At 39.7% G+C, this 25,321-nt stretch overlaps 1 protein-coding gene across 3 annotated transcripts in view; it reads left to right on the forward strand.

Moving 5' to 3' along the window:
* The window catches only part of Trpc4 (transient receptor potential cation channel subfamily C member 4), a 156,497-nt gene that overhangs the window by 28,334 nt on the left and 102,842 nt on the right, over nucleotides 1-25,321 (forward strand). For all 3 annotated transcript variants that reach the window (XM_050138482.1, XM_050138484.1, XM_050138481.1), the window contains exon 2: nucleotides 13,168-13,572. In XM_050138482.1, the coding sequence (XP_049994439.1) occupies nucleotides 13,195-13,572 (378 nt within the window). In that variant the 5' untranslated portion in view covers nucleotides 13,168-13,194. The remainder of the gene's footprint in view (nucleotides 1-13,167; nucleotides 13,573-25,321) is intronic.

Genomic DNA, 25,321 nt, shown 5'->3' on the forward strand with positions numbered 1-25,321 from the left:
TTTGTGGGAGCCTAGGCAGTTTGGATGCTCACCTTACTAGACCTGGATGGAGGTGGGTGGTCCTTGGACTTCCCACAGGGCAGGGAACCCTGATTGCTCTTTGGGCTGACGAGGGAGGGGGACTTGATTGTGGGAGGGGGAGGGAAAGGGGAGGCGGCAGTGGGGAAGAGACAGAAATCTTTAATAAATAAATAAATAAATATTAAACAGTTAAAAAAGAGAGGGGGGGGGGAAGGGGAGAGAAACTGCCAACCAAGAGGACTGAGGTGTGAAGCTTTGGGAGCCCCGCCACTACCACCATGCTGAAAATCTTAACCAACTTGACCTTGAGAGAGGGTTTTGTGCAAGTAGTAACAGCTGCCGTGAATTCATGTGTACAACATCCATGTCATGTCCAAAGGACAGCATGTTATAGCATCTTCCCATCCGCTGGATCATTTTCTTTCTGTCCCCATCTTCCTCAGTGTTGACTGATTGAGGTTGGAAGGAACAATCTCACCACTATGACACCAGTAGACACATCTTGCCTTGACAGTTTGGTATTGTAGCATGAAGGGGTCCAGGGCTGGAGAAGACTACTGATGTCTTTTAAAAACTAATTAAGAATCCTTTCTTACCTAAGAGTAAGTAACTACCATTTTGTGCGTATTAATTTTGTATCCAGGCGGAAAGCATTTATTGGCTCTAAGAGTTTTTGCTGGTGTCATTAGTGACTCTTACATATAGAATCACATCATATATAAACACTTTCTTTTCTTCTTTTCCTATTTGTATATGTCTTATTCCCATCTCTCGTCTTTGCTTTTGCTAAGACTTTAAGTACTGTTCTGAGTAGGAGTGAACACTCTTGACGTGTTCCCAATCTTAGTAGGAACACTCTTAGTGTTTTCCTCTTTAATCATGATGTTAACTTCAGTTTTGTCACATGTAACAATCTAGCACGGCTTTACTATGTAGAGTTAGATTCTTCCATCTCTTGATGCTCTATGGATTTCATCAAAGGGTTTGTTTTTTGTTTTGGACCATATGAGATCATCCTGTAGTTTCTTTCTCTGAGTCAGTTTATGTGATTGGTAACTTTTATTTGATTTATTTATATTGAATCATCCCCACATGTCTAGAATGAATAAAATTTGGTCATGATGAATGATCTGTTTGATATGATCTTGAATTTGGTTTGTTTGCATTTTATTTTTGCATTTTTAATCATCAGAGAGGCCAATGTGTAATGTCTTTATTCTGTTGTATCTTTTTCTGGTTTTGGTGTCAGAGTAATACTGGCTTCATAAAAGTAGCTGGAAACCTTTATAATTTTTTAGAATAATTTAGATAGCATTAGCATGAGTTTTTTGAAGTTTTGGTATAATTCTGCAGTGGATCCTTCTGGTCCTAGGCTATTTAGAGTTGGGAAACTTTTTAGTAGAATATCAATCTCATTGCTGGTTCTAGATCTGTTTATTAATTAATAAAAGTTATTAATTTATCTTTTTTAATTTTTGGTACATTTTAGGAACCTAAAAATTAATTAATTTTTTAAAACTTTTTTAGTTAGCCAAATAGAAGTTTTAAAAATGTATTCTTAAAATCTTTTGAATTTCACTGTTACCTGCAGTCATCTCTCCCTTTTCATTTCTGTTTCATTAGGAGAATATTCATTCTTTCTTTTCATCAATTTGAGTAAAAGGTTGTTGATCATATTCATCTTTGAAAGAACCAAATCCTCAGTTTCTGGATTCTTGGCATTTTTCATTTCTATTCCATTAGTTCCAGAACTGATTCTGATTCTATCTTTCAATTTCTCATTTTTTCTAAACTTTCTTTTTTATTGATTCTTTGTGTCTTTCACATCATGCATCAGATTCCACCCATCTCCCATCACCTCAAATCCACCCTCTGCCCCTGCCACTGTCCCCCCAATAAAACAAATTAAACTTTGATATAAGCACTTATCGCTGTAAACTCCCCTGTTAGAACTGCCTTCTCTGTGCCTCTTCAATTTGGGTATGTTGTATTTTGATTTTCATTCAGTTCTAGGAGTGCTTCATTTCCTTCCCGATTCCTTCTTTGACCCAGTTATCAATCAGAGGTGTATTGCTTAGTTTCCAAGAGAAGGAGTGTGTGTACTTACTGTGAGGCACTGTTGATAACGTGAGAAAATTTTATTTCTCCTTCAATGTTAATAGATCATTTTGCTGAGTATCATAGTCTGGATTGACAATTATGGTCTTTCAGAACTTGATAAACATCATTTAGTAGGCTCTTCTAATTTTTCATTAATGTTAATGCTTTGGGTTTTTTTTAGTTTTTTTTTGTTTGTTTGTTTGTTTTTATTTTTGGTTTTTCCAGATAGGGTTTCTTTCTCTCTGTAGCCCTGGTTGTCTTAGAAGTCGCTGTGTAGCCCAGGCTGGTCTTGAACTCACAGAGATCTGCCTGCCTCTGCTTCCCAAGTGTTGGGATTAAAAGTGTGCACCACTACTGCCTGGGTTATTTTATGCTTCCTTTAAATTCTTTAAACGTTTTGGTCAGATAGACAGCTATTATTCTGATAGGTTTTCTTTTTAAGAAAAAAAAAAGGCATTTCTCTTTTCCTCACTTGTTTTGTTGGAAAGAATGCTTAGCTTTACAGTTGTGATGCATTTGTCTGGTCTGTAGTTTCTAATACCATAAAAACCAAATCAAATATCATTTAACACAAGCGTGTTGCTGAATATTAAGAATAGATGAGAGTTTTGTTTAATGAAGCAGACTTTTGTGTCTGAAAAGTGTTTACTGAAATTTATTATATTCTCATGATAATATTTAAATATAAAAACCAATATCACTAATTACCCATAGGAAAGTAACCATTCTGAATTAGCAACAGTCTTCTTATTATAGAATTTTTTTGTTAGTGTCACAGATGTCTTTAAAATTTGATCCCCAGTTACCATTCATCATGGTGGAATTGTTTTCCCATGACAGTAAAAATATGCAACACACATTATTTTAATATCTAAAGATACTTTTCCAGTATTTACTTTTGCATTAGGTTGTGTGCATGGGCATGGGTCTCCATGTGCTCTATGGGCATGAGTGCAGGTGCCCTCAGAGGAAGGCAGTTACAAATCACCAGATGTGGGTGCTCCTAATTTAACCTGGGCCCTCTGCAAGAGCAGCACGCCTTCTTACCAACTGGGCATCTCTCCAGCCCCTATGTGAAGACGTTTCATTAGATCTGTGTTCATTACGGCGTTGGACCAACTGGTGATTTAGACTTTTGAGTCTCTGTTTTTTCCCCCAACAGTAAATAGCATCACCATTCATCCACTGCCTGCCTTGTAAAATGTGGCTCTAGAGCAGATTGGTGGAAGCAAAGGATTCTTGGTTAAACAACTTGAACCTTTCAAAAGCCCATACACGCATTTCTGTTTCTTTTTCACTGGCAAGCCTTGTCAGTGTTTAGGAGAGAAGTGTGTTCACTGCCTTCTTCTTGGCACTGGCTGTTCTTTTGTCTATAATCTAGCAGATTTCATGTGCACCGTGTTTTACCTTATTGATAAACCTCCCAGACTGTGGAGATCAGTGAAGCTGAAAGACTTTTCAAATGACATTTTCTATTTGCATTTGCCTTTTCTCTGAGGGAGCTATTAATTTTGCTATTTGGTTGGTGACTTCATTTTTTTTTCTTTTTCTTTTTTTAAAACAATTTTATTTATATGCCATTTCCAGTTCCCTCTCCCTCTTCTCCCACCTGCCCCCCCCCCCAATTCACCCCTCAGAAAGGGTGAGGCCTCCCATGTGGAGTCAACAAAGTCCATCACATCACTTGAGGTAGGACCAAGGCCCTCCCACTGTATCTAGGCTGTGTAAGGCATCTCTTCATAGGAAAGGGGCTCCAAAGAGCCAGTTCATTCTTTAGTCCAAAGAGTTCAGTTCATGGCTCCACTGCTAGTGGACCACAAACTGCCCAAGACACACAACTGTCTCCCAAATTCAGAGAGCCTAGTTTGATCTTATGCAGGTACCCCAGCTGTCAGTCCGGAGTTAGTGAGCTCCCACTTGCTCGGGTCAGATGTTTCTGTGGGTTTCTCCATCATGGTTAAAACAAATAATTTTTAAATTAGTTATAAATCCATCATGATACATACAACACTTTTTAAAAATGATTTTGAAGCAAATAACTTTGAAAAAGTGTTGTATGTATCTTGATGGATTTATAACTACTTTGTTTTATGGTACAAATAAAACTGATATGATGTTTTATTTTTATTATTATTACTTTATAAATAATACCAATCAAAATGCCATGTTACACCTGTCAGAATGGCTAAAATCAAAAACACTAATGATAGCCTATGTTGGAGAGGATGTGGAGTAAGGGGAACACTCATCCACATCCATTGCTGGTGGGAATGCAAACTTTTGCAACCACTTTGGAAATCAGTGTGGTGGTTTCTCAGAAAATTGGGAGTCAACCTACCTCAGGATCCAGCAATACCACTCTTGGAAATATACCCAAGAGATGCCCAATCATACTACAAAAACATTTGTTCAACTATGTTTATAGCAGCATTATTTGTAACAGCCAGAACCTGGAAACGACCTAGATGCCCCTCGATGGAAGAATGGATAAAGAAAGTGTGGCACATCTACACCTTATAGTATTACTCTGCGGTAAAAAAAACAATGATATCTTGAATTTTGCATGCAAATAGATGGAAATGGAAAACACTATTCTGAGTGAGATAACCAGACCCAAAAAGATGAATATGGTATATACTCACTCATTAGTGGATTCTAACTATAAACAAAAACATTGGGCCTATAGTTCGAGATTCTAGAGAAGCTAAGTAATAAGGCGAACCCAAAGAAAAAATTATATAGATCCTCCTGGAAATTGCAAGCAGACAAGATGGCCAGACTTTCTTTTCTATTGAGTAAATTTGTCTGTCAAATTCATTTTAAGTAATTCCTTATTTTTAAGTTTTAACTTTACATGTTAATTTTAATACAGTAGTAAGGATGTTCAGATGGCATACATGCCTCTCACGAGTCTCTGAGAATCTTCTTTCTCTTGCTGTATTGTACAAAGTCCTTTCATATCAACAGGAGAGACTTCTGTTTGCCTAGCCTATCACTTTGTTCTTCCTAGCATTAAACTTCAAGCCAAATCAGAACACGTTTTCAGTGGAGCTACAGATTAACAATTTCTTGTTAATTCTTATAACAATTATTATGTGATCATCAGACAGACACTTCCTCTTTCTGTATCAGTCTTTTTCCTGAGGTGCACACTACCTTTGCTACCATTGACAGTTAAGCCACATGGCACCATCACCTCACCTATCCAAGCGTCACCTAAAAGGCCCGAATGCTGCTCTTTCACAGAAATATATATTTATACAAATTGTGTGTGTACATCTAAATGCAGGCATTTTATGTTGCTCCTCCCTCGCTATAAGGATTTATTTTTTTTCTGTGTCGGACCAAAGACTCATCATGAGTTATAACCATGACCACGGAGTCATGTGAGTTCTGTTAGTATGGATTTAGGTCTTACTGCTTGGCACTGACTAGCCTACCAAACACTTGTCCCTGGGGAAGACTGAGTCTCCCTGTCTTAGCAGCCATGGATTGTCTGGAGCTCTTCATCTAAGGGTGGGGCTTTGTGAAATTTCCCTCATCCCTGTTGGCAAGTCAGGTGGTGTTGCCGTTGTGCAGGTCTTGTCCAGGTGACCATGCTGTTGAGATTTCATGGGTGGAGCCCGCCTGTTTTATATATAGACAATGCAATCTCACAGCAGACATCATCTTCTTAGCATGATGACTGTATCCATGGTTACAGTACACTAAAATATCCTGACTACTAGCAGGACACTGTCTTACCTTTCCTCACCTACCCCTCCCCTGAAGTGGGCTCGTTCCTCTGGTCTTTGAGTGGAAAAGCTGACCAGTCTCCATATGCATGAGAATAATTTTATCTTTCCATATTTCCGTAGCTTTAATGTAAACTGCTCAACCTGTTTTCTGATACAACCCAGGACCACCTGCCCTTGGATGGCACCCCCCACAATGATCTGGGTTCTCATCAATCATCAGTCAGGAAAAGGCCCCCCGAGACTTGCCTACAGGCTGACCTTAGAGTGACATTTTCTCAGTTGTGGTTCCCTCTTCTTAAATAGCTCCAGTTTGTGTCAAATTGATAAAAAAAAAAAAAACACTACATAGGGCAGGCAGTGATTGAGACTGGAAACTCGTGACATCATGGTTTAGAGTCCAATATTTAACAAGATGACAATACTGAAGGAGTTTTGAGAAGTAAATGGTTATTTAGCAGGGCAGCTGCTTGCATGGTTGAGGAGAATTCCGTCTTAGATATACAGATAGGCAAGAATTTATTAGCATGAGCATTGGAGCACTGATTATTTATCGTTTTATAATCTTTGTTTACTGGGCAGCATTTCTCTGCACAAAGAACTAACTAGTATTGGCAGGTACCTGTTTTTCCTTTTAACTCCTCCGTTTACTTAGAATTGTACTTATGTACCCTGTGTGTGGATTCTTATCTTCTTGGGTCTTATTTTAATATGCGTGACCTTTGGAATAATTATGAAAGTATCTGCCATTAGTACCCCAGATACTCTCCATTTTTTCAGTTCCTCCTTCTGCATCCCCCTCTGTACAAGTTGTCGCTTGATTTCTTACCTCATGTCCCATTAACTTCCATCTCTTACAAACTGGGAGACTTCCAAGACCCAATCCCTGATGTGCTCTGTTCTCCATGGTAGAATTAATCGTTTCTTTCAGTTTAATTACTTCTTAATGATTTCTTATTCCCAAAGTTTTTCCCTTATCTTCTTGTATTATTTTTAGAGACTGACACACATGTCTTAGTTTCCTATTATTTGGTGCATTAATTCTATTCCTATATGTGATATAGAATAAATAATAAATAAATTATTTAAATATATTATTATTATTTAATAAATAAATAAATATAAAATATTTTATCTTTCTCCCTCTGTCCTCATATTCCTCTTCCAGGACCAACAAATGACAAAAATCTGATTCCCTCTTGACGAGGTTAGGTCATTGAGATGAGTTGAAGCTTCCAGATTTAAGAATTACACACATCTTAATTTATGTGTCACAATTATAATTCTGAATCTAACTAATAAGGGCTTGGGAGTAAAATATGCAGAGAAGAACAATACATTAAAAAAAAGAAAGTATTTTGTGCAGACTGCTTCCTAGCCGTTGCCTGACAGTGCTAAACCAGCTGTGGGCACATGGTTAAAGTCATTTGACCGTTTAATTACATTCCACTATTTAAAATGGCAGAAGGATAGCTTTAAAACCATACCAGGCAGGCTATTGATTCAACAAATGGGCACTGACGCAAAGCTATGGGTCATCAGTATACTCCTCAGTTGGGACAGTCTGAAGTCTCAGAAACCCCTTTGAATGTGAAGCACACTTTCAAAGAGAGGACCACATTGTCCTGCTTGAAGAGAGAGAAAAGGGCAATTCTCAGAGGCTGAGATACTCTGGTTAACGTTTTCTAACTTGGCAGGAGTTGCAAGGGGCTCAAAGGGAAGTAAGATGGTTGCCTTAGGAAAAGCAGCAAGGGTCACAGTAGCCAAATAGTTTGGCATTCTTGTTAGCACAATAACACGATTTACAGTGGACAATCTTCAAAACTGGGCCAAAGGGGCAACTATAATAAATTAGGGCTTTTTTGTAATGAAGTCTACCTTCAGAGATTATCAGTGGTAGAATAAGGTAGTCACATAGGCATCTTAGGCAGAGTAGACCTGTGATATTGTGGGAGTCAGTGAGATTATTAGTAAGGTCCATCTAAAAGGTGACAAGGAGATAACATAATAAAGCAAGCTGACATGATGGAGAAAGAATGCTACCGAGAGTTGACATGTGGCCAATAAGAACGAATGACTCTTAAAGCCATTTAATATAATTGACAAGCAGAAGGCTACAAATGACAGACCACTGGGCAAGCCAGGGCCAGAAAATAATGGACAGTTGTGGCATGGTAGTGTAGATTTTATAGTGTATATTATAGCATAAGTTTAAAGTTCCTGGAAATTTTTAAGTGAGTGGTATGGGATAAGAATAAGGGGATTCACAGAGGGAAGAACAGCCACAGCAACATCAACATTTAACTTTGTACAAAGAGAGGAGAGCCCAGTGGGAGAGGTCATGTTGATGAAGAAGATGGAGCATTAGAGAAGTGTGGTCCAGCATGCAATGCGGCAGGGAGTGAAGAAGGGGACGATTTACGAAAAGGAAAATGCATGGAACCAGCAGGATTGATTGCTGGAGTAATGCTAGAGAGAAGAGCTTGGTAACTTGAGGAAAAAGAGAAATTGCTGCGTGTGTTTTAACTCTGAGTGTTCTAACCTTCATTGCATAAATTTCTGAAATACATCCCTAGGTTAAAGAGCCAACTAAAATAACTGTCATTTCGGGCTATGTTTCTCCGTGCATGTAGTAAAATTGCCTCCAATTTTTGGCTTCAAGTTGGGTCCCTATTAAATCCTAAGAGTCTTCGTATTTAAAAATAAGTATAATCTTTATTTCTCTCTTTAAAATCCTAGGGTGTCATAATATTTTAGTTAGTAAAGTGGTTTTTTTTTATTGCTGTTGCTATTTCATACCAAGTTCCTAAGTATGTGTAGTAGCTCGTCCCCATGGACTCAAGCTTGAGTTCTTACAGCATGGGATCACATGCGCAAACATGTATCTAGATGGCGATTATTCATGTTACCCTTTCCAATATTTATTGAAAACGGAGACATCTATGCATTTCCTTAGTCTTATTTGAAACCCACATTCCCCGTTCATGCCACTGCGGAACGATGCAGATCCTCAGGGAATATGCATTCAGAACCATGAATATCCAGAATTTGTTTCCTTGTGCACATTTATGCTGTTTAATTATGGTTGTAAATTCATTTCAGATTGATGTCAAATCCCAGCTTTCTCTATTTTAAATAACCTACTTTAAAAAAATGAATTTTAGTTTCTGTCTAAAGTTATATTGCAGGATTTAAGTTCTTACCTGTTAATCCTCATCTGCTATCTACTTCTTTGAAACCTGACATGATGAAGAATTGTTTTATTTATAAAGGGACATTAAAAAGGGGCGGGGACTTCAAAGTTCTGTAATCTTGAGGGGGAGATTTTTTTTCTTTTGCTCCAGGAAGCTCATCACAAAGATGTAAAACTGTACCAGGCTTTTATCAACATTTTTGGTCAAGGTATTTTCTGCTTTCAGTGCCCTGCTCTTCCCATCCTTGAGCGGCAGGTCTGCAGGTGCTGATAAGTGTGTTTTCCCAGGAGCCCATCAGCCTTATCTGCTTCCTCCCCTGCTCCTGCATGCACACAATGCATCCTCCAGCAACAACAAGGCCAAGTTTAGTGCTACGGCGGCGCATCCTTTCCGTGTTCTTGAAGGTTTTAGCGGCAGAGTTGTGCCTCACGTCTGCTTCTAGGTTTCAATACCCCTCCTTAAATATTTGGACTTTATCTAGTGTATGTAAACTTTAATTGTCTTTCAAATATGTCCCGAACGCTTCATGGAAGCTATTATATGTACTTATATCTTACACTCACTTTATCTCTGAAATACAATATCTTTCTCTCAGGATAGCATCACTTTATTTTTTTTTATTTTTATTTATTTATTTATTTTGATTTTCGAGACAGGGTTTCTCCGTAGCTTTTTGGAGCCTGTCCTGGAACTAGCTCTTGTAGACCAGGCTGGCCTCANCGAGACAGGGTTTCTCCGTAGCTTTTTGGAGCCTGTCCTGGAACTAGCTCTTGTAGACCAGGCTGGCCTCAAATGCACAGAGATCCGCCTGCCTCTGCCTCCCGAGTGCTGGGATTAAAGGCGTGCGCCACCACCGCCCGGCCGATAGCATTACTTTAAAATGCACTTGAATGGGTTCTGTTTGTGGAAGTTAACTGGATTCGATGAAACAAATTTTATTTAAAACTAATTTCTCTTCTTCTGCCTCCTTTCTTCCTCCCAGTTCTCCAACACCTAATGTTCTTTCCACTGGCATCTTATTTGTATTTTGTAAATGGGAAGTAAAACATAGGTCCTCGTTTTTATTTATGGCATTATTAGTAGTATTAAGAAGAAGAAATGGAATGGTGTTGTTTTCCATTCCTTTGACCAGTTCCAAATCTTGATGAATTATTATTTCTACAGATTTTCCATGTGACATACATGTGTATAATTTACTTATAGTTTAATTTTACCTGTGTTTACTTTCTTAGAAAAACTATATGACTTGGTAAGGAACATTAGACCCAAGAACATAAGAACAGGATGCAATAACAGAAGTTTGTACACCATGGGAATAGAACAGAAATGCTGATTGTCACCAATAGGACACGTGCAGACTGGTCCAGGCGGAACTAGCGTGTGAGGTCTGTGGCACTGATCCTAAGTTTTTTTGGATACAAACTTCAGGCTCTGAAACAGGCCCCGAGGAAATGGCTCACCCCTCCCTTAAAGACAAAGATTTTAATAAGAACACTAGTGCAAAAATTGGGTTTCAAGATCAGATCCTCAAAATGAGAGAGAGAAATGGGATCATAAAGACTTTAATTTGTAGATGTTTTTAATATATTAGAAGAATATTGACACCTCCTAGCTTTTATATAATAGAAATTATTCTTCTATTATTTCACAATAAGTCAAAACAGCCTCAGAATAATTAAATTATACTCAGGCTTTCCTTAACTAATTTGTGTGTGTAATATTAATAAATGTGACACACTCATTCATACATAGTCTATGAAGATACCTGAAAAGAAGAAAATGCCAATTTTAACGTACTAAACAGCTACGGGTTATGAAATAATGGTCTTAGGTACTATCCTCTACCTAGATATTAGAAAATTCATGATAAATAATCTGGAAGCCAAGCGTGGAAACTTAATTACATGATTGTTTGGATCACCAATGGAATGAAGCTATCTGCAAACAACTCAGTTTCTCAAGTTTAAAACTGTTAAGTGTGCTCGTATTTGAGGCTTGAGAGATGGCTCAGCAGTTAAGATTACTTCTTGCTCTTCCAGAGGATCCGAGTTCATTTCCTAGTGCTTATGCTGGATGACACACAAATAGGTCCAGGGGATCCAATGCCCTCTTTTATAAATGCCCTCCATGGACACCTTTAGTCTTGTGCACATAACTACACATATACACACACATGATGTGCAATGTCCTTCTATATATGTGTTGCTTTTATTGGTTGATGAATAAAGCTGTTTCGGCCAATGGCTTAGCAGAGTAAAGCCAGGCAGGAAATCTGAACAAGAGATATATAGAGAGAGTAGACACAGTTAAGGAGATGCCATGTAACTGGCCAAAGGAGACAGACACCATACCCTTACCAGTAAGCCATAGCCTCATGCCAAACACAGATTAATAGAAATTGATTAATTTAAGATGTAAGAGTTGGTTAATAAGAAGCCTGAGCTAATAGGCCAAGCAGTGTTGTAATTAATATAATTTCTGTGTGATTACTCAGGTCTGGGCAGCCACAAAACAAACAAGCAGTCTTTGCTTATAAAACACATATACATGTAGAACTAAAAATACAAAAATAAATTTCTAAAAATATGGTCCTATTTGTAAGTGCAAAGTCTGTTTAATCTACAGTTAAAGCACTGATATTCAAATCAGATTAATTTACTCATACACTGATTAACCTACAAACACCAATTAATAGAAATATGCAAATGGTTCAAATGACCCACTAATTTTAATTTTATACTATATATAAACACATATGTCTTCAGAAGATAAAATAACAGGTATGAGATGATGCAGAAAACTTCAATAAAGAATTTATATGTAAGAAGGGCGGTGTTGGTGCACGCTGTTAATCTCAGAAATGGGATGCAGAGGCAGGCAGAACTCTGTGAGTTTGAGGCCAGCCTGGTCTACTGGGAAAGTTCCAAGAAAGCTAGGGAAGTTACACAGAGAAACTCTGTCTCGAAAAATCAAACCAAAACAACAAAAGAACTTATATGTCTAATAGAAATCATTTTTCTGAGGCCAGGGTAATGCGGCTTCCAGTGAGTTTTTTCAGTTGAGTATTTTAAATTCACTTTGTCAGCTTCAGCTATATCTTTACTGTGAGTTCCAAATAAAAGTAAAATTTCAAATGTACCTATCTCTGAATTGCACACAGGGTCATCTCATAGAAGGTGTAGAATTGAAAAATACATTTTCATAGTACATTCTTTCTCTGTTTTGTCTCTTTTTTCCATGTTGACTTGCACAGTCTCATCTCGATAATTAATGTCATCAGTTTCATTCTTTCTCCTTTCTGAACTTGCTCACAAACAGAAAAATAAAGTTATATTCACTAGACTCAGTGTTATCTCACTGACAATAGTTCCAGTAATGCACACTAACATTGTTAATGTTGAGAACAGACTACATGACAAATGAGAAGACTTTTTTCTAACACAATGACTCTCTACAACCATAGCAGCAGCTTCATGATCTGCAGAATTCATAGTGAATAATACATTTGAATGCTCCTGAAGGGAACCTAAAGGTATGACTGCTAATTTTTAAAGTGCTTTGCACTTGTGTGTACAGGCACATACATACATATGGGTATATATGCACATATACACAAATATACATGTGTATGCAAACATATATACATGTATATTTATACATACAGTTGCAAGTAATTTCTCAAAGTCTCCACCTGAAATCTCTGCTAAATGTTGCTTTAAAATTTTGAGATAACTTTCTCTTCTTAGATTAGAGGTTGTTGGGCCTGGAGAGATGGTTCTGTGGTTAAGAGAACCGACTGCTCTTGAGAAGACCTGAATTTAGTTTCCAGCACCCACGTGGCATCTCCTAAGAGCTTGGGGTTCCAGAGAATCTGATGCCCTCTTCTGCCCTCTGTGAACATCTGCACGTGTGTCTTGCGCATACATTCACTCTCACAGGTGCACACGTGCATAAACACAATGACATTTTTTTTTAAAAAAAAAGTGTTAACTTCTGCTTTCTAGAAGAGACACCATCAGTGGGGACACTATTGTCATTGATGATTGTGTCTGACAGCGTGTGTGATGCCTCGGATGCATCCTGATGCTCACAGTTTGCTTCCTCTGTGTGTTTTCCAGAGATGACGGACTAGCATGGCCTGAAGCATGGCTCAGTTCTATTACAAAAGAAATGTCAACGCCCCCTACAGAGACCGCATCCCCCTGAGGATTGTCAGAGCAGAGTCTGAACTCTCACCCTCTGAAAAAGCCTACTTGAATGCAGTGGAGAAGGGGGACTATGCGAGTGTCAAGAAGTCTCTCGAGGAAGCTGAGATTTACTTTAAGATCAACATCAACTGCATCGACCCCCTTGGGAGGACTGCTCTTCTCATCGCCATTGAGAATGAGAACCTGGAGCTGATTGAACTGTTGCTGAGTTTCAACGTCTACGTTGGCGATGCGCTGCTTCATGCTATCCGGAAAGAGGTGGTGGGAGCCGTGGAGCTGCTGCTGAACCACAAAAAGCCAAGTGGAGAGAAGCAGGTGGGCTTGAAAGTGGTGTATCTGGTTATTATGCCTATAGAAAGGCATTTTAGATTTGCAAACACCCTGAATGTGTGTGTATGTGTCTGTGTCTGTGTGTGTGTGTGTGTGTGTGTGTGTGGTTTTCCTTTTGGTCTTTCATTTCATTTCAAGAATCTGGGCTATCAAACTGTAATTTGCTAGATTATTTTTCTGTTTAACCTCCTTGCCTGTTGTGGGTCTCCGCGTCTTTCGGAAAAGTGGATACCCCTATCTAAACTTGATATTGTCTGTTAATACACTCTCAAGGCTTCTTTGTAAATTCATCCTTAAAGAAGAAGAAGAAGTAATTGCTAGAAAGAAGCTCAGCTCTGCCTGTAGGACAAGACATTTATTAGTGGCAGAAGGGTAGCAACGCTTTCTTGCTCTGAGAAGAGATGAATGTAGGTACAGCGCAGACAGTTATGCTTACTCTCCGCGTGTTTATCACTATAGAAACAAAGCAACGATAGATGGGAACAAGAAAGGGATGTTTTATCTGTCTGGATCTTTTGCTTTGTCGCTGCCCACTGCTGTGCCAGAAAGGCCTGTTTGATCTTGTTTCCTAGACCTTGACCCCTTGACTTCCCTGCATCAAGGCTAATGATGGATTAGTTGCACACACTACCATGGCTCCCAAAATCTTTCAAAGATGCATCTAAATAGTTCTAGCAACTTCTGCCCTTTTGACAACACACGGTTTTCTGTGTTTGAATATTGACAGTGTGTGTGGAATCACATAGCCCAACTGTGTTCTGTCTACTCTTGTCTTTGCTTCTCTGAAGCACTTTTATCAATATCTTCACAGGTGATGGGTTGACAACTGTAGCTGAGCATCTCTTCGAGTTCCGAGATACCTTGTGTCTCATGGTGCATTCCCAAATCTTATCCTCATTCACTCCTGCTTCTTTCCTGAATCAAAATATTGATAAACTAACACTTTAAGGAATCATACTTCTCTGCTTATTGCTTTGCAGTCTTGGTTGTTGTTTGTTTCAGATACCGTTGTGGGTCATCTTGTTATACTGTTAAACTTCATGGATAGGATCATTGACCCTTGGAAATTTGAGCTAACCTACTTTTGGGGCATACGAGATGCAACCACACCTAGAGACACATTCACTGTTAGATTCCAGAGTTTTAGCACTAAGGGGTTGCAAATACCCCGATGGAAAAAGGAGGAATCTGGTTTAATGTGTGTAAGCTAAAGTCTTACTGTAAGCTCTTACTGTTAGAACTGCATTGCTGTGACATGGCTTTGAAGAGTAACCAGCTCAGGGAGCAAAGGTAGAGTCTCACGGTTTCAGAGATTACAGCTCACGGTTGCACTGTTTTCTCGCTGTGGGCTGTGCTGTAAGACAGAACAACATGGTGGAGAAGGTATGACAGAGAGAACTGCTCACCTCCTCACAAGACCCCAGAGAAAGGACAGAGGGGTCAGAGAAAACCTACACCCTTCAAGGGCACAGCTTCCATGATCTCTTTCCTCTTCCTGGGTCCTCCTTGCAAGAGTTTCTGTCATTTCCCAGTAGCCTACTAATCTAGACATAATGTATTCATGAGGAGAAAGACCTCAGTCGCTTCCTGAAAGCTCTGCCTTTTAACACTGCCCTGGGACCAAGGCTTCAATACAGGAGCTTCTAGGGAACATTGAAGACCCAAGCTGCTACCCCTAAGGCAACTTTCGGCTTTAAATTTATGTCTGTCATCATACGCCTAAAGCATCTACATGTTTAGTAGCAACATACTATGTTATATTTCTTCTTGTTTAACTTCATGTAGGTAGCCATAGGCCGGGGTTAGGTCTTCCATGTAGACCATCAATAGCCTAGAAGTCTCTGGAACAAAATAGCCAGTTAATGTGATTTTCATGTGTTACTGGAGGAATTCATCAATTCTGCTTTGTAGAGGGTTCTCCAGTGTTCCTTTAGACAATGACATTTACGCTAACCAGAGAAATCTTGTGTCTGGAGAAGGTACCTGCTATTATGAGAGTGTTTGTTGGAAAATGTTCAACTTTTGAGCTAAGTCCTCATCTCACAAGTAGGTCCTGGCTCCTTACAGGCACTTGGACCCAGATTATTAATAGAAAGTAGTAAAGGTTTGCAGTCTGCCAGGGCGCTGACGCTTCCCAGGCTGCGTGTTTCTGGAAGATGTCTCTCACATGAGTCTTCTGGCCAAGAATTCCTTTTCTATTTGTGCGTTTTAGAATTCCACCCCGGGGAAGGATAATAAAGGAACACTACCCTTTTTGATTTGAACTTGATCATTTCTGAAGAACTAGGCTACCTCAGAGTTCCTGGGGTGCTCCACATGGAAATGAGGCGTCGGCAGCTTGAATGTATTGATTGAATGTATAAAGTTAATCCATAAAAGTCCATAAACAATGTGTTGAGAGCCACGTTGATTGTTATTGTTTTGGTGTGCATGGGTTATTTCACTATATAATACATCTTTTAGACACACACAACATCTCTTGGAATGTCAGTTTTCCATACATCATGTGACGTGAGAAGCAAGTATATTTTTAATTGAACTTCCCCCCCTCAAAATAAAGTTTAACTTTTTAATTAAGGCTTGCATTTATTGAATTATCTTGTGTATTGGGGTAATACAGCCAATTCTAGGTGTATAGTTACATATTCATCCTGAAATATTTTGACATACACCAATACTAATGTTGAGGTCTCTGGTTTATTAAACACGAAGACAGTAATAATCTAGTAGGTTTGATAAATGTAATTTGAAGTGAAGGCCAAGATGTGGTTCTAACATAAAACCACTAACATTAAGATCCTGAAATATGTTGTGCCTTATAGCTACATTATTATTTTACAATTTTGTCATGAGCTACATTTTTTTCCCTCTGGAAAAGACCCAGTGTTTGGTGGCAAGCTAAAATCATCAGTGCTGGGAGACATCAAATGAATTGGGGGTACTTCTTAATTACACTTGCCAGGGAGCAATTTCTGCCTCAGCCTGCTAGGCCTTGTGTGGAGCCCAAAAACAGACAGCGTTCCTAGTCTCAAGAGTGTTAAGCTCTAGTTCTGAAGAAAGAAAAGGAAAAAAATCCACTATGGAATTAAGAATAAAGGTGGTCACAACAGAAAAGGTAGCAGGAAAAAATTCTATAATCTTTATGAAGTTAAAATAACTGAATTTGATGAACACACTCTGTTACAGGGTAGGGGGTGTTAGGGCAGGAGACAGACATAAGGGAAAGAATAGGGATGTTTGGTTTAATACCTTGGGAAATTATATGAGAATGCATTGGCTGAAGTAGACTCTATGAGAAAAAGGCCTAGGGGACCAGATTGGATATATTTAGCTTTTAACGGATATTGATAACTCAGAGTTAATTAGAATTGGAGGTCAAAATGGAATTGGATAAGTAGCTAGATTAAAAAATAAGGACAGCAAAGTAAATAAATGGCTCAGTAGTAGCTAACTCTGTAGCTCCTAATGTAGTTTTCACCTTTTACTCTTAGTCTTCACGGATATATTTATGGGTCTTTAGCATATCAAGTAACATTTCTCAGTGTGGCTTTTAATGAAAGGTTTAGTTTTCCTAGGTGAGTGGAAGATAGCCATGTAACTCCTTCTGTATTAAATGTCGCTCTTCATAAATTGGGTTTTGGCATGTCAAGCTTTTTTAAATCAACGGCACAATGATGAAAAGAACAATAGTTGATTTTTTGGGGTACAGTGAGAGAGCACAGCGAGTCTACGATTCTCGACCTCTGTGTGAAGATGGTACACTGTGTACTCTCACTGGGACAGCCCTCTTGCTAGCAACCTTACACTAGTCTCCTCGGGTACGTTTCGGTTTTCTGAACTTTTCTCTATCCTTCTTAGAACCTCACTTCCCTAGAGACAGTGGCCAGGGATGCTTTCTCAGTCTTCTCAGTTGATTGGTTACTCAGCTTTGAACTGTTTCCAGCTGACGTTCCTTATAGATATCTTGAGAGGCCAGATCAATGACAGTGACCTTTGCCCCAGTATAGCTGCATCGGGAAGCCGAGCGGGCTTTCCCACGCTTCATTCGCACCAGTGGTTCTTTGACTTCAGCATCCTCAGAATCACAGGGTGGGCCTGAGGGATGCTGGGGGTTCCACCTCTGGTTTCTGACACAGCAACTTTGAAATAGCGCTCTGAAATTTTACACTTCTAAGAAGTTCCCAGAAGAGGCTCCTGTTTGTCTTGACGTAACACTAAGGGAAGCTGTGGCTTAGGGGATGCTGAAACTGGTAGAATACACGCACTTCTCTGTGTTGGAGGTTAAACCATATGGTGCTAACCTGGTTTCCAGGAGATTCCCACTAATCCCTTGAAATCCTGTTAGAATGATATTATTGACTAGTTCAGCAGTGAGATCCTAGAGTAGTTAGTTCAGTTGAAGATACATTGATCAGGAAGTGTTCTCATTTTCATTGTCGTCATTGGTCTTTTACGGACTCATTTTCTGGATCAATGAAGGTTTAGATGTCCGTGTTTCCCATCAGCATTGTTTGAATCATTTTTTGGAAGGCCTGGACAGATATGCCCAGTTGTGAGCTCTGAGCGTGCCAGAGCTTAGCAAGCACAGTGAAGAGAAGGTTCAAATTATCTCATGAAGAGTAGAGATTGGAGGCTGAGAAAAGTTGATAGCAGCAAATGTATTACTTGGTGTGTAATTTCTTCTCACTTAAATGAAGTGACAACGGGTGACTAGTTGGCTTTTGCTTTGCACAGTTCTCACACTGTCTCTTGTGTAACTGAGTTATGGTATTTCTTCTTGGCTCCTTACAGAATGTACATGGGCTTGCTTAAAATGACAATTACGTTTTATCAGTAGGGAACGCTAGTATAACCGTACTTGTGCATAGGAACAGCAAGCGTAAGGAACTGAAATAGACATAACTATTTATTTAGAGTTCATACTCTGGATTTTATTCTTCTGTCTGTGACTGTCTGGCCTGCATATATGCACATGTGTGCCTGGTGTCTGCAGAGCGATTGTTTCCCCTAGAACTGGAGTTCTGGCTTGTGTGCACCACCATGTGGGTGCTGAGAACTGAACCCAGGTCCTCTGCAAGAGCAACAAGTGCTCTTAAGCCCTGAGCTATCCCTTCACCCTCAGAACACATTTTAAACTAATATTGGAGCCCCACAGCAGATCTGGAACATATCTGTGACCACTTGTTATCACATGTGAGCTCCAGAGGAAGCTTCATGGACAGTTCTTTTGTTTTTGCCATTTATTTTTCTTTTTTTAAATTTTTATTGCTTTATAAATAATACCATTCAAAATTTCCACTTTCTCCCCTCCTTCCATTTCCTTCCCACTCTCCCACTCACCCCCCCTCCCCTTCCAGTCCTAATAGAGGGCAGGGTTCCCTGCCCTGTGGGAAGTCCAAGGCCCTCCCCCCTCCATCCAGACCTAGGAAGGTGTGCATCCAAACAGACTAGGATCCCAAAAAGCAGCACATGCAGTAGAGACAAATCCCAGTGCCCTTATCATTTGCTTCTCAGTCAGCCCCCATTGTCAGCCACATTCCAAGAGTCCAATTTGATCACATGCTCGTTCAGTCCCAGTCCAGCTGGATTGGTGAGCTCCCATTAGCTCAGGCACTCTGTCCCAGTGGGAGGACCAACCCCTCGCGGTCCTGACTTCCTTGCTCATCTTCTCCCTCCTTCTGCTCTTCAACCTTGGCATCTGATTAAGAGTGCCTAACTTGATTGAGTCAATCTGAGTAGCTAACTACAGTTATCTAAAGGGATGGGTGTCAGGATTCTCTTACCTACCACAGCCTGTGCATGCTCAAGTTTCTTATAGACAGAGGTTTATATTTGCATAGAAGCTGTGTGTAGGGAATCATCTGTAAGTTACAGACAATACTTGCTGTAACTCCCCGAAGTCCTATATGTTAAAAGTGTGGTCCCCAGCTTGTACAGCTATCTGGGGGTGGAGGGAGGTTGCTGAGGGCACGCCCTTCCTCTTCTGCTCTCTCCCTGGCTCTGGGTGAGGGGAATGGCTAACCCCAGTGTACAGGCACGCTCCTATCATGACGTCATGCTGTGCCGTCACCCCAGCTCCAAAGGAGTGCAGCCACTGGCTCTCCCAACTTGTGAGCCCAGAGGAACTTATTTCTTTGCAGGTAGGTATGTCAGGCGAGTGCTGCTGAAACAGAAACCCCAGCCCCCCCCCCCCATGCTTACTGTAATTTTCATGTCTAATAAATCCTTGGATTGTCTGGAGAAAATCAAGGAAAAAAAAACTATATTCAATTCGGAGGTCGCTTTTAATTTTTGAAACTGTTTTCAACCCACAGTGGTGGGCTGGATCTACTGACACAGAAGGCCAATTGGACTTAACTGGCCCCTTTTCCAGCTTCCTGAACGACAGCATTGATTGAAGAGTTCATTTTTGCTGGCGCTTACGGGAGCCGTACAAACTTCACGGAACACTTATCCAAGGCAGTCTCTGTTAAGTAATAGAGGTCAACAAGCTAGGAACAAATGCAGGGACCTGGGTACTAAAGTGGAGAAAGTCCAGGTCAGAGGTCAGCATTTAACTGTTAGGGATATGCAGAGAGGGAGCCGAGCGCAGGTTTGGTTGCTTGCACTGGCTTTATTAAACTCCTTCTTTGGTCATCTCCTGCGCTGTCTCAGCAATTGAGAGCATGCCACAGCCTGGAAATAAAACCTAGTAATCTTGAGCACCGTGGCTCTGCAGAACTATCCTGAAACCCATTCAGCCAGAGGCTCCCGGCGTATCTTGATAACGTTAAAATCTCGGGATTCACGGAACTTGCCCGATTTCCTCCTAGACGGTTGCAGGAAGAGACTGGCAGTCATAAAGGAGACGCTGCTGGCACACTGGGGAATGGCTGGGAAGAGGGAGGTGAGAACGGCACATTAGCGGGAGTGTGGGAGACGAATGTCAGGCCCAGCACACATCAGCGCTCCCGTGGAAGGCAGGGCTTCTGCCAGCAGCTTGCTTCTGAGCTGATCCTTGATGGCTGAGCCTCTGCAGGGACAGACACTGCCATCTTGCTGGAGGAGGATTTTCTACAAGGCAACACAGAACTTTCCCCTCATTTGCCTTTGTTAAGATGGGGTAAAAGCCCCGCCCCCTTTGTCACTGTCCTCTTCTGTGCACCTCAAGTGTTTCAATGAAAACACGAACTGCTGTGTTCCTTGCATATACCTTCATAATAAAAATAACAGAAATGAAAATCCTTCCCCTAAAAGCATAGATGACTTAGTGGGTTTGGGACAGATCCTAGAGGTGGAGCACGGGGCATTATGAGTTACACATACCTGGTTTTCACTGTTTCTCCCTTCCCTTCCCCCGCATCTGATCAACAGGGAGGGAAACAGGTAAAGGTGGATAGAGAAACACTAAAGGAGATGACGTGTTTTGGGTGAGGCTGTGGTTTGGATCCTAAGCACTCTCCTAGGGTCAGGGTGTGGAAGGATGGGTCCTCAGCTCATGCTTATGGGAATGACTGTGCCGTCTTTGGGGGCGGGGTCACGTCAGGTGGAATGAAGGCAGGTCATTATGGCTATACCCTGACCTTTTGTTGTTTATTCTCCGTTTCTGGGCACCATGAGGTGAGCAGCTTTTCTCTACCCCGCATTTTCTGGCATGGCGTATTATCTCACCACAGGTTTGACGCAAGGAGGGGACTTCCTGTGGATGAGACTTCCCTTTAAGCTTTCTCAGACATCTTGTGGGTGACAGAAAGTGGGCAAGCAGAATGAGCAAAGACTCAATACGAAATTGTAATTTCTTCATTTGTTCCCTGCGGTGTGTCGCCTGGAAAGTGATACAGCCTACCTAGTGTTAGTCCGCTCTCCACCTCTGTGGCAAAGCATGAGTTAAAACACACCGTTTCCTCTCCATAAATTTTCAATCTCCTGTTCAGAGAGCAGTCTTGTGTCCATGGTGGGTAGGCTCGGCTGCTTTGGAACCTGTGGTGAGGCAGTATTCAGTAGTGGAAATGGGTTGAAGGGAAAGTGGCTTAATTCATGGCAGCCAGTGGGCAGACACAGGCAACAACCCCACCCTTAACCCCTCAAGCACATTTAAGGTAACTGACTCAATCACATACCCAGCTAGCCAGTTTCTAGCCAAGTAGGACCATTCTGTATGCTGTCATTTGAGTTTCAGACATTTTATCATTAGAAGACATTGATGTACCTTTGGATGCCGGGGGGGTCCATAGTTTTTTATTGTTATTCATTCTGTTTTATATCTTCTGTGACTGGGAAATTTTTTGAGTGAACAATCTCTATTTATCATGCATTTCTTCAAAGAGATTAAGCTATTGGTAAAAGTATGCAGTAGTATATCACCATATTACGTCAGCAAGGTCTCATTCTCTTTGCATCCATGTTGAGAGAGTTGCTCTATCACGGAGCGTTATGGTGTGAGGATTCATGACATTTTGTCCCTAACATCTTGCCACTGACTCTCCTCCATTGTATAGAACAATCCAGTGTGATATGCTACTTTTAGATTTATTTATTTATTTATTTATTTGTGTATGGGCCTTTTGCATGCATGTATATATGTGCATCACACACGTTCAGTGTTCATGGAGGTCAGAAGAGGGAATCGGATCCCCTGGAATTGGAATCACAGATGTTCGTGAGCTGCCATGTGGGTGCCAGGCACCCAGGTTCTCTGCAAGTGCAGCCAGTGCTCTTAACTGCCGAGTCATCTCTCTGGCTCCCCAGTGTAACGGTTGTGACCAACTTAAGAGACTCGGACTATGTGAGTTTGATAGAGAAACTTTGTAATATCCATTAAAAATGAACATAAATTGTATTTTGTTCCATATTTTTGTTTTGAGGTTTCATTGAAACCCCAGATAACAGGACTTGGCATAACTCTATCAATCGTTATGAATGTATATCTGCATTCATTCAGTTTCCACAAATCTAATGAAGAAGATATGAATTGGGAAAAAAATAAAGATTTCTAAGCCCTAAAAGAGGTCTTAAAATGTGTTTTTCTAAAGTGAACTCACTCTACACTAAGTTTATAGAATGTGTGTCTTAGTATATTTAGAATAGAATTGTAAGTTGGAAAATATTTGAAAAAGGAAATCTACAATGCATAGGACAAAATGAGTGGAGTAATTCTGTTTAGCACAGAATGGCAAACATCACAACACATCAGCTAGTTCCGCACTCTTCATGGGGAAGCACTCCACCAACACAGTGAAGCAAACACCCTTATCTCAGAAACGAATCTTTTTCCAAAAAACAAACAAAAAAAAGTTAGTTATACTTGGTTAAGGAAATGCCAAAGGCAATTATTATCCTTATCTGTACATCCATTTCTGTGTGCACAAGTATATCATTTTGAATCGGGCTTAACACGCTGAAGGAAAATATGCAATATCGAACTATTTTTATTTTTTGGTTAATCGTGGCTTCAGTTACCTCTGTACCCCTGAAAATACCGTTACTTTGTCACTCTCTGTGGCTACACACAAGTCTAATGTTTGAGTGTACCACATGTTCTTCATCTGTTCATGTTGATGGCATTCAGTCTGGTTCCATTTCCTGGTTGTTTTGAATCGAGAACTCACAGTGTGTGTGTGTATTTCTGTAGTATATTGACTTGAGGCCTCTTGGCATATAACTAAGCATGGTATAGTGGATGATATGAGAGGTCCTTCCAGTCATTTCAGGAACTTCCACACTGAATTTCTTAGCTACTGCGTAATTTCACATTCCCATCATGTGAAATAGTGAAGCAGTGAATTAGTCTTTCTCATTCCTAACGCCTTTGTCAGAATTTTTTAACCATTTGATTTCTTGATGAGATCCACTCTCAAGGTGATTTTAATTTGAATTTGCCCTATGGGTAAGTATGTTGAACATCTTTTCAAGTCTATTGACTATATTTCTTTTACTTGAGAACTTCCTATACAGTCAATTGTACATTAATTGATTGTACAATTTGATTTTTGCTGTTTAATATTTATAGTTCTTTATATATCCTAGATATAGATCCCCTGTCTGAGATGTAGTTGGCAAAAATTTTTCAGTTCTGTACACTCTTTCCTCTGTCATGGTTGTCTCCTTTGCTGAGAAGGAGCTTTTTAATTTCTTTCAATCCTATTAGTCAGTTCTAAGGATGGAATTATCTCCTGTGCATTTGAAGTCTGTATCAGAAACCCCTGTGTGTGTGTGCAACTTGGGTTGTTTTCCTTTAGAATTTTCAGGTCTTATGCTAAGGTCTTTGACCTCAGAGACATTTGTTAAAGAGGCTGTTGCTTGTCCAATGCATGCTTTTGACAAGTTTGTCAAAAATTACTTAAATCTAAATATATAGCTCTATTTCTGTGTCCTCATCACTGGTCTGTGTCTATGTGCCATCTTATGCTGTTGTCATGGTTCTGTGGCCTACTTTATTATCAAGTATTGTGATATCCTGAGCATTGCACTTACATTAAGGGTTGCTTCAGCTATCTGTCTGCTTTCACTTGAACTTTGAAACTATTTGTTCTAGTTCTGTAAGGAATCGAATAGAATGTTCTTGCTGATTATATCGAGTCTGTAGATTAACTGTGTCAGCAAAGACATTTTCACAATATTCATTCTACCAAGTCATGACCATAATAGTTCTTCACATGTATATTTTTATTCTTAGTTCTATTACAGGGGTTTTCCTTAGTATAAATGGAAGCTTCCCCTTCATTAATTTCATTATTTGAGTTTATTATTCACACATATAAAAGATACTAATTTTATAAATTGATATTATGGCCTGTTACTCTACTGAAGGCTTTATTAGGTCAGAGAGTGTTCTGGAAGAATGTTTAGGTTATTTAATATACAGGGTTATATCATCTACAAATAAAAATAAACTGACTTTTCCATTTCATCTTTTAATCTACTTTATTCTATTCTCTTGTTGCTCTAGCAAAAGACATGAACATTACACCAAATAAGAATGAATAAAGCTGTTACAAGGGCCTAGAGGAAATGCTTTTATGTTTTAACAGTTTGGAATAATACTGACTGTGGGTTTAGCATTTATAATCTTTGTCATATTGAGGTATGTCTTTTCTACTCCTAGTTTCTTTGGCATTTTTGTCATTAACAAGCATTGAATTTTGTTCTCTCTTTTCTGCATTGATAAAAATGATCATTGATTTCTGTCCTTAACTCTATTTTTATCCTGAATTACACTCATTTATTTATATATATTGAATCAATCTTGAATTCCTCAAATAAAACCAATTTGATGATGATTTAGGTTTTTATCAATGGTGTTCTTTAAATTTGAGGAATTATATTGTGAAAATTTACACATATATTCGTCAAGGAAATTCACTTATAGTTTTCATTGTTTGGTCTTTTCCATTTCTAGTTATGGTCTTTTCCATTTTCCATTTCAGGGTAATGCCAATTTTGTAGAATGAGCTTGGTAAAGTTCTGTTCCTTTGTGTTTTATGGGGCAGTTTGAGGATCACTGGCTCTTCTTGAAATGCTTACAACAGAGAATTCAGTGTTGAATTCATCTGGTCTGGGGTCTTTCTTTATTGGAAAACTTTTTATCACTGCTTTAATGTTATGGAATGTTTGTTTAACTATATAAATATGTATTGCATTTGTTTAATTATGTAAAGATGTGTTCCTGTTTTACCTTGCCTGCCTAAGGCACCTGATTGGTCTAATAAAAAGCTGAAAGGCCAATAGTGAGAGAGGAGGTATAGGCTGGGCTTCC

The sequence above is a fragment of the Alexandromys fortis genome, unplaced genomic scaffold (assembly GCF_014885135.2).
Source record: "Alexandromys fortis isolate MF-2015 unplaced genomic scaffold, M_Fortis_MF-2015_v1.1 scaffold_15, whole genome shotgun sequence".
Taxonomy (NCBI): Eukaryota; Metazoa; Chordata; class Mammalia; order Rodentia; family Cricetidae; genus Alexandromys; species Alexandromys fortis.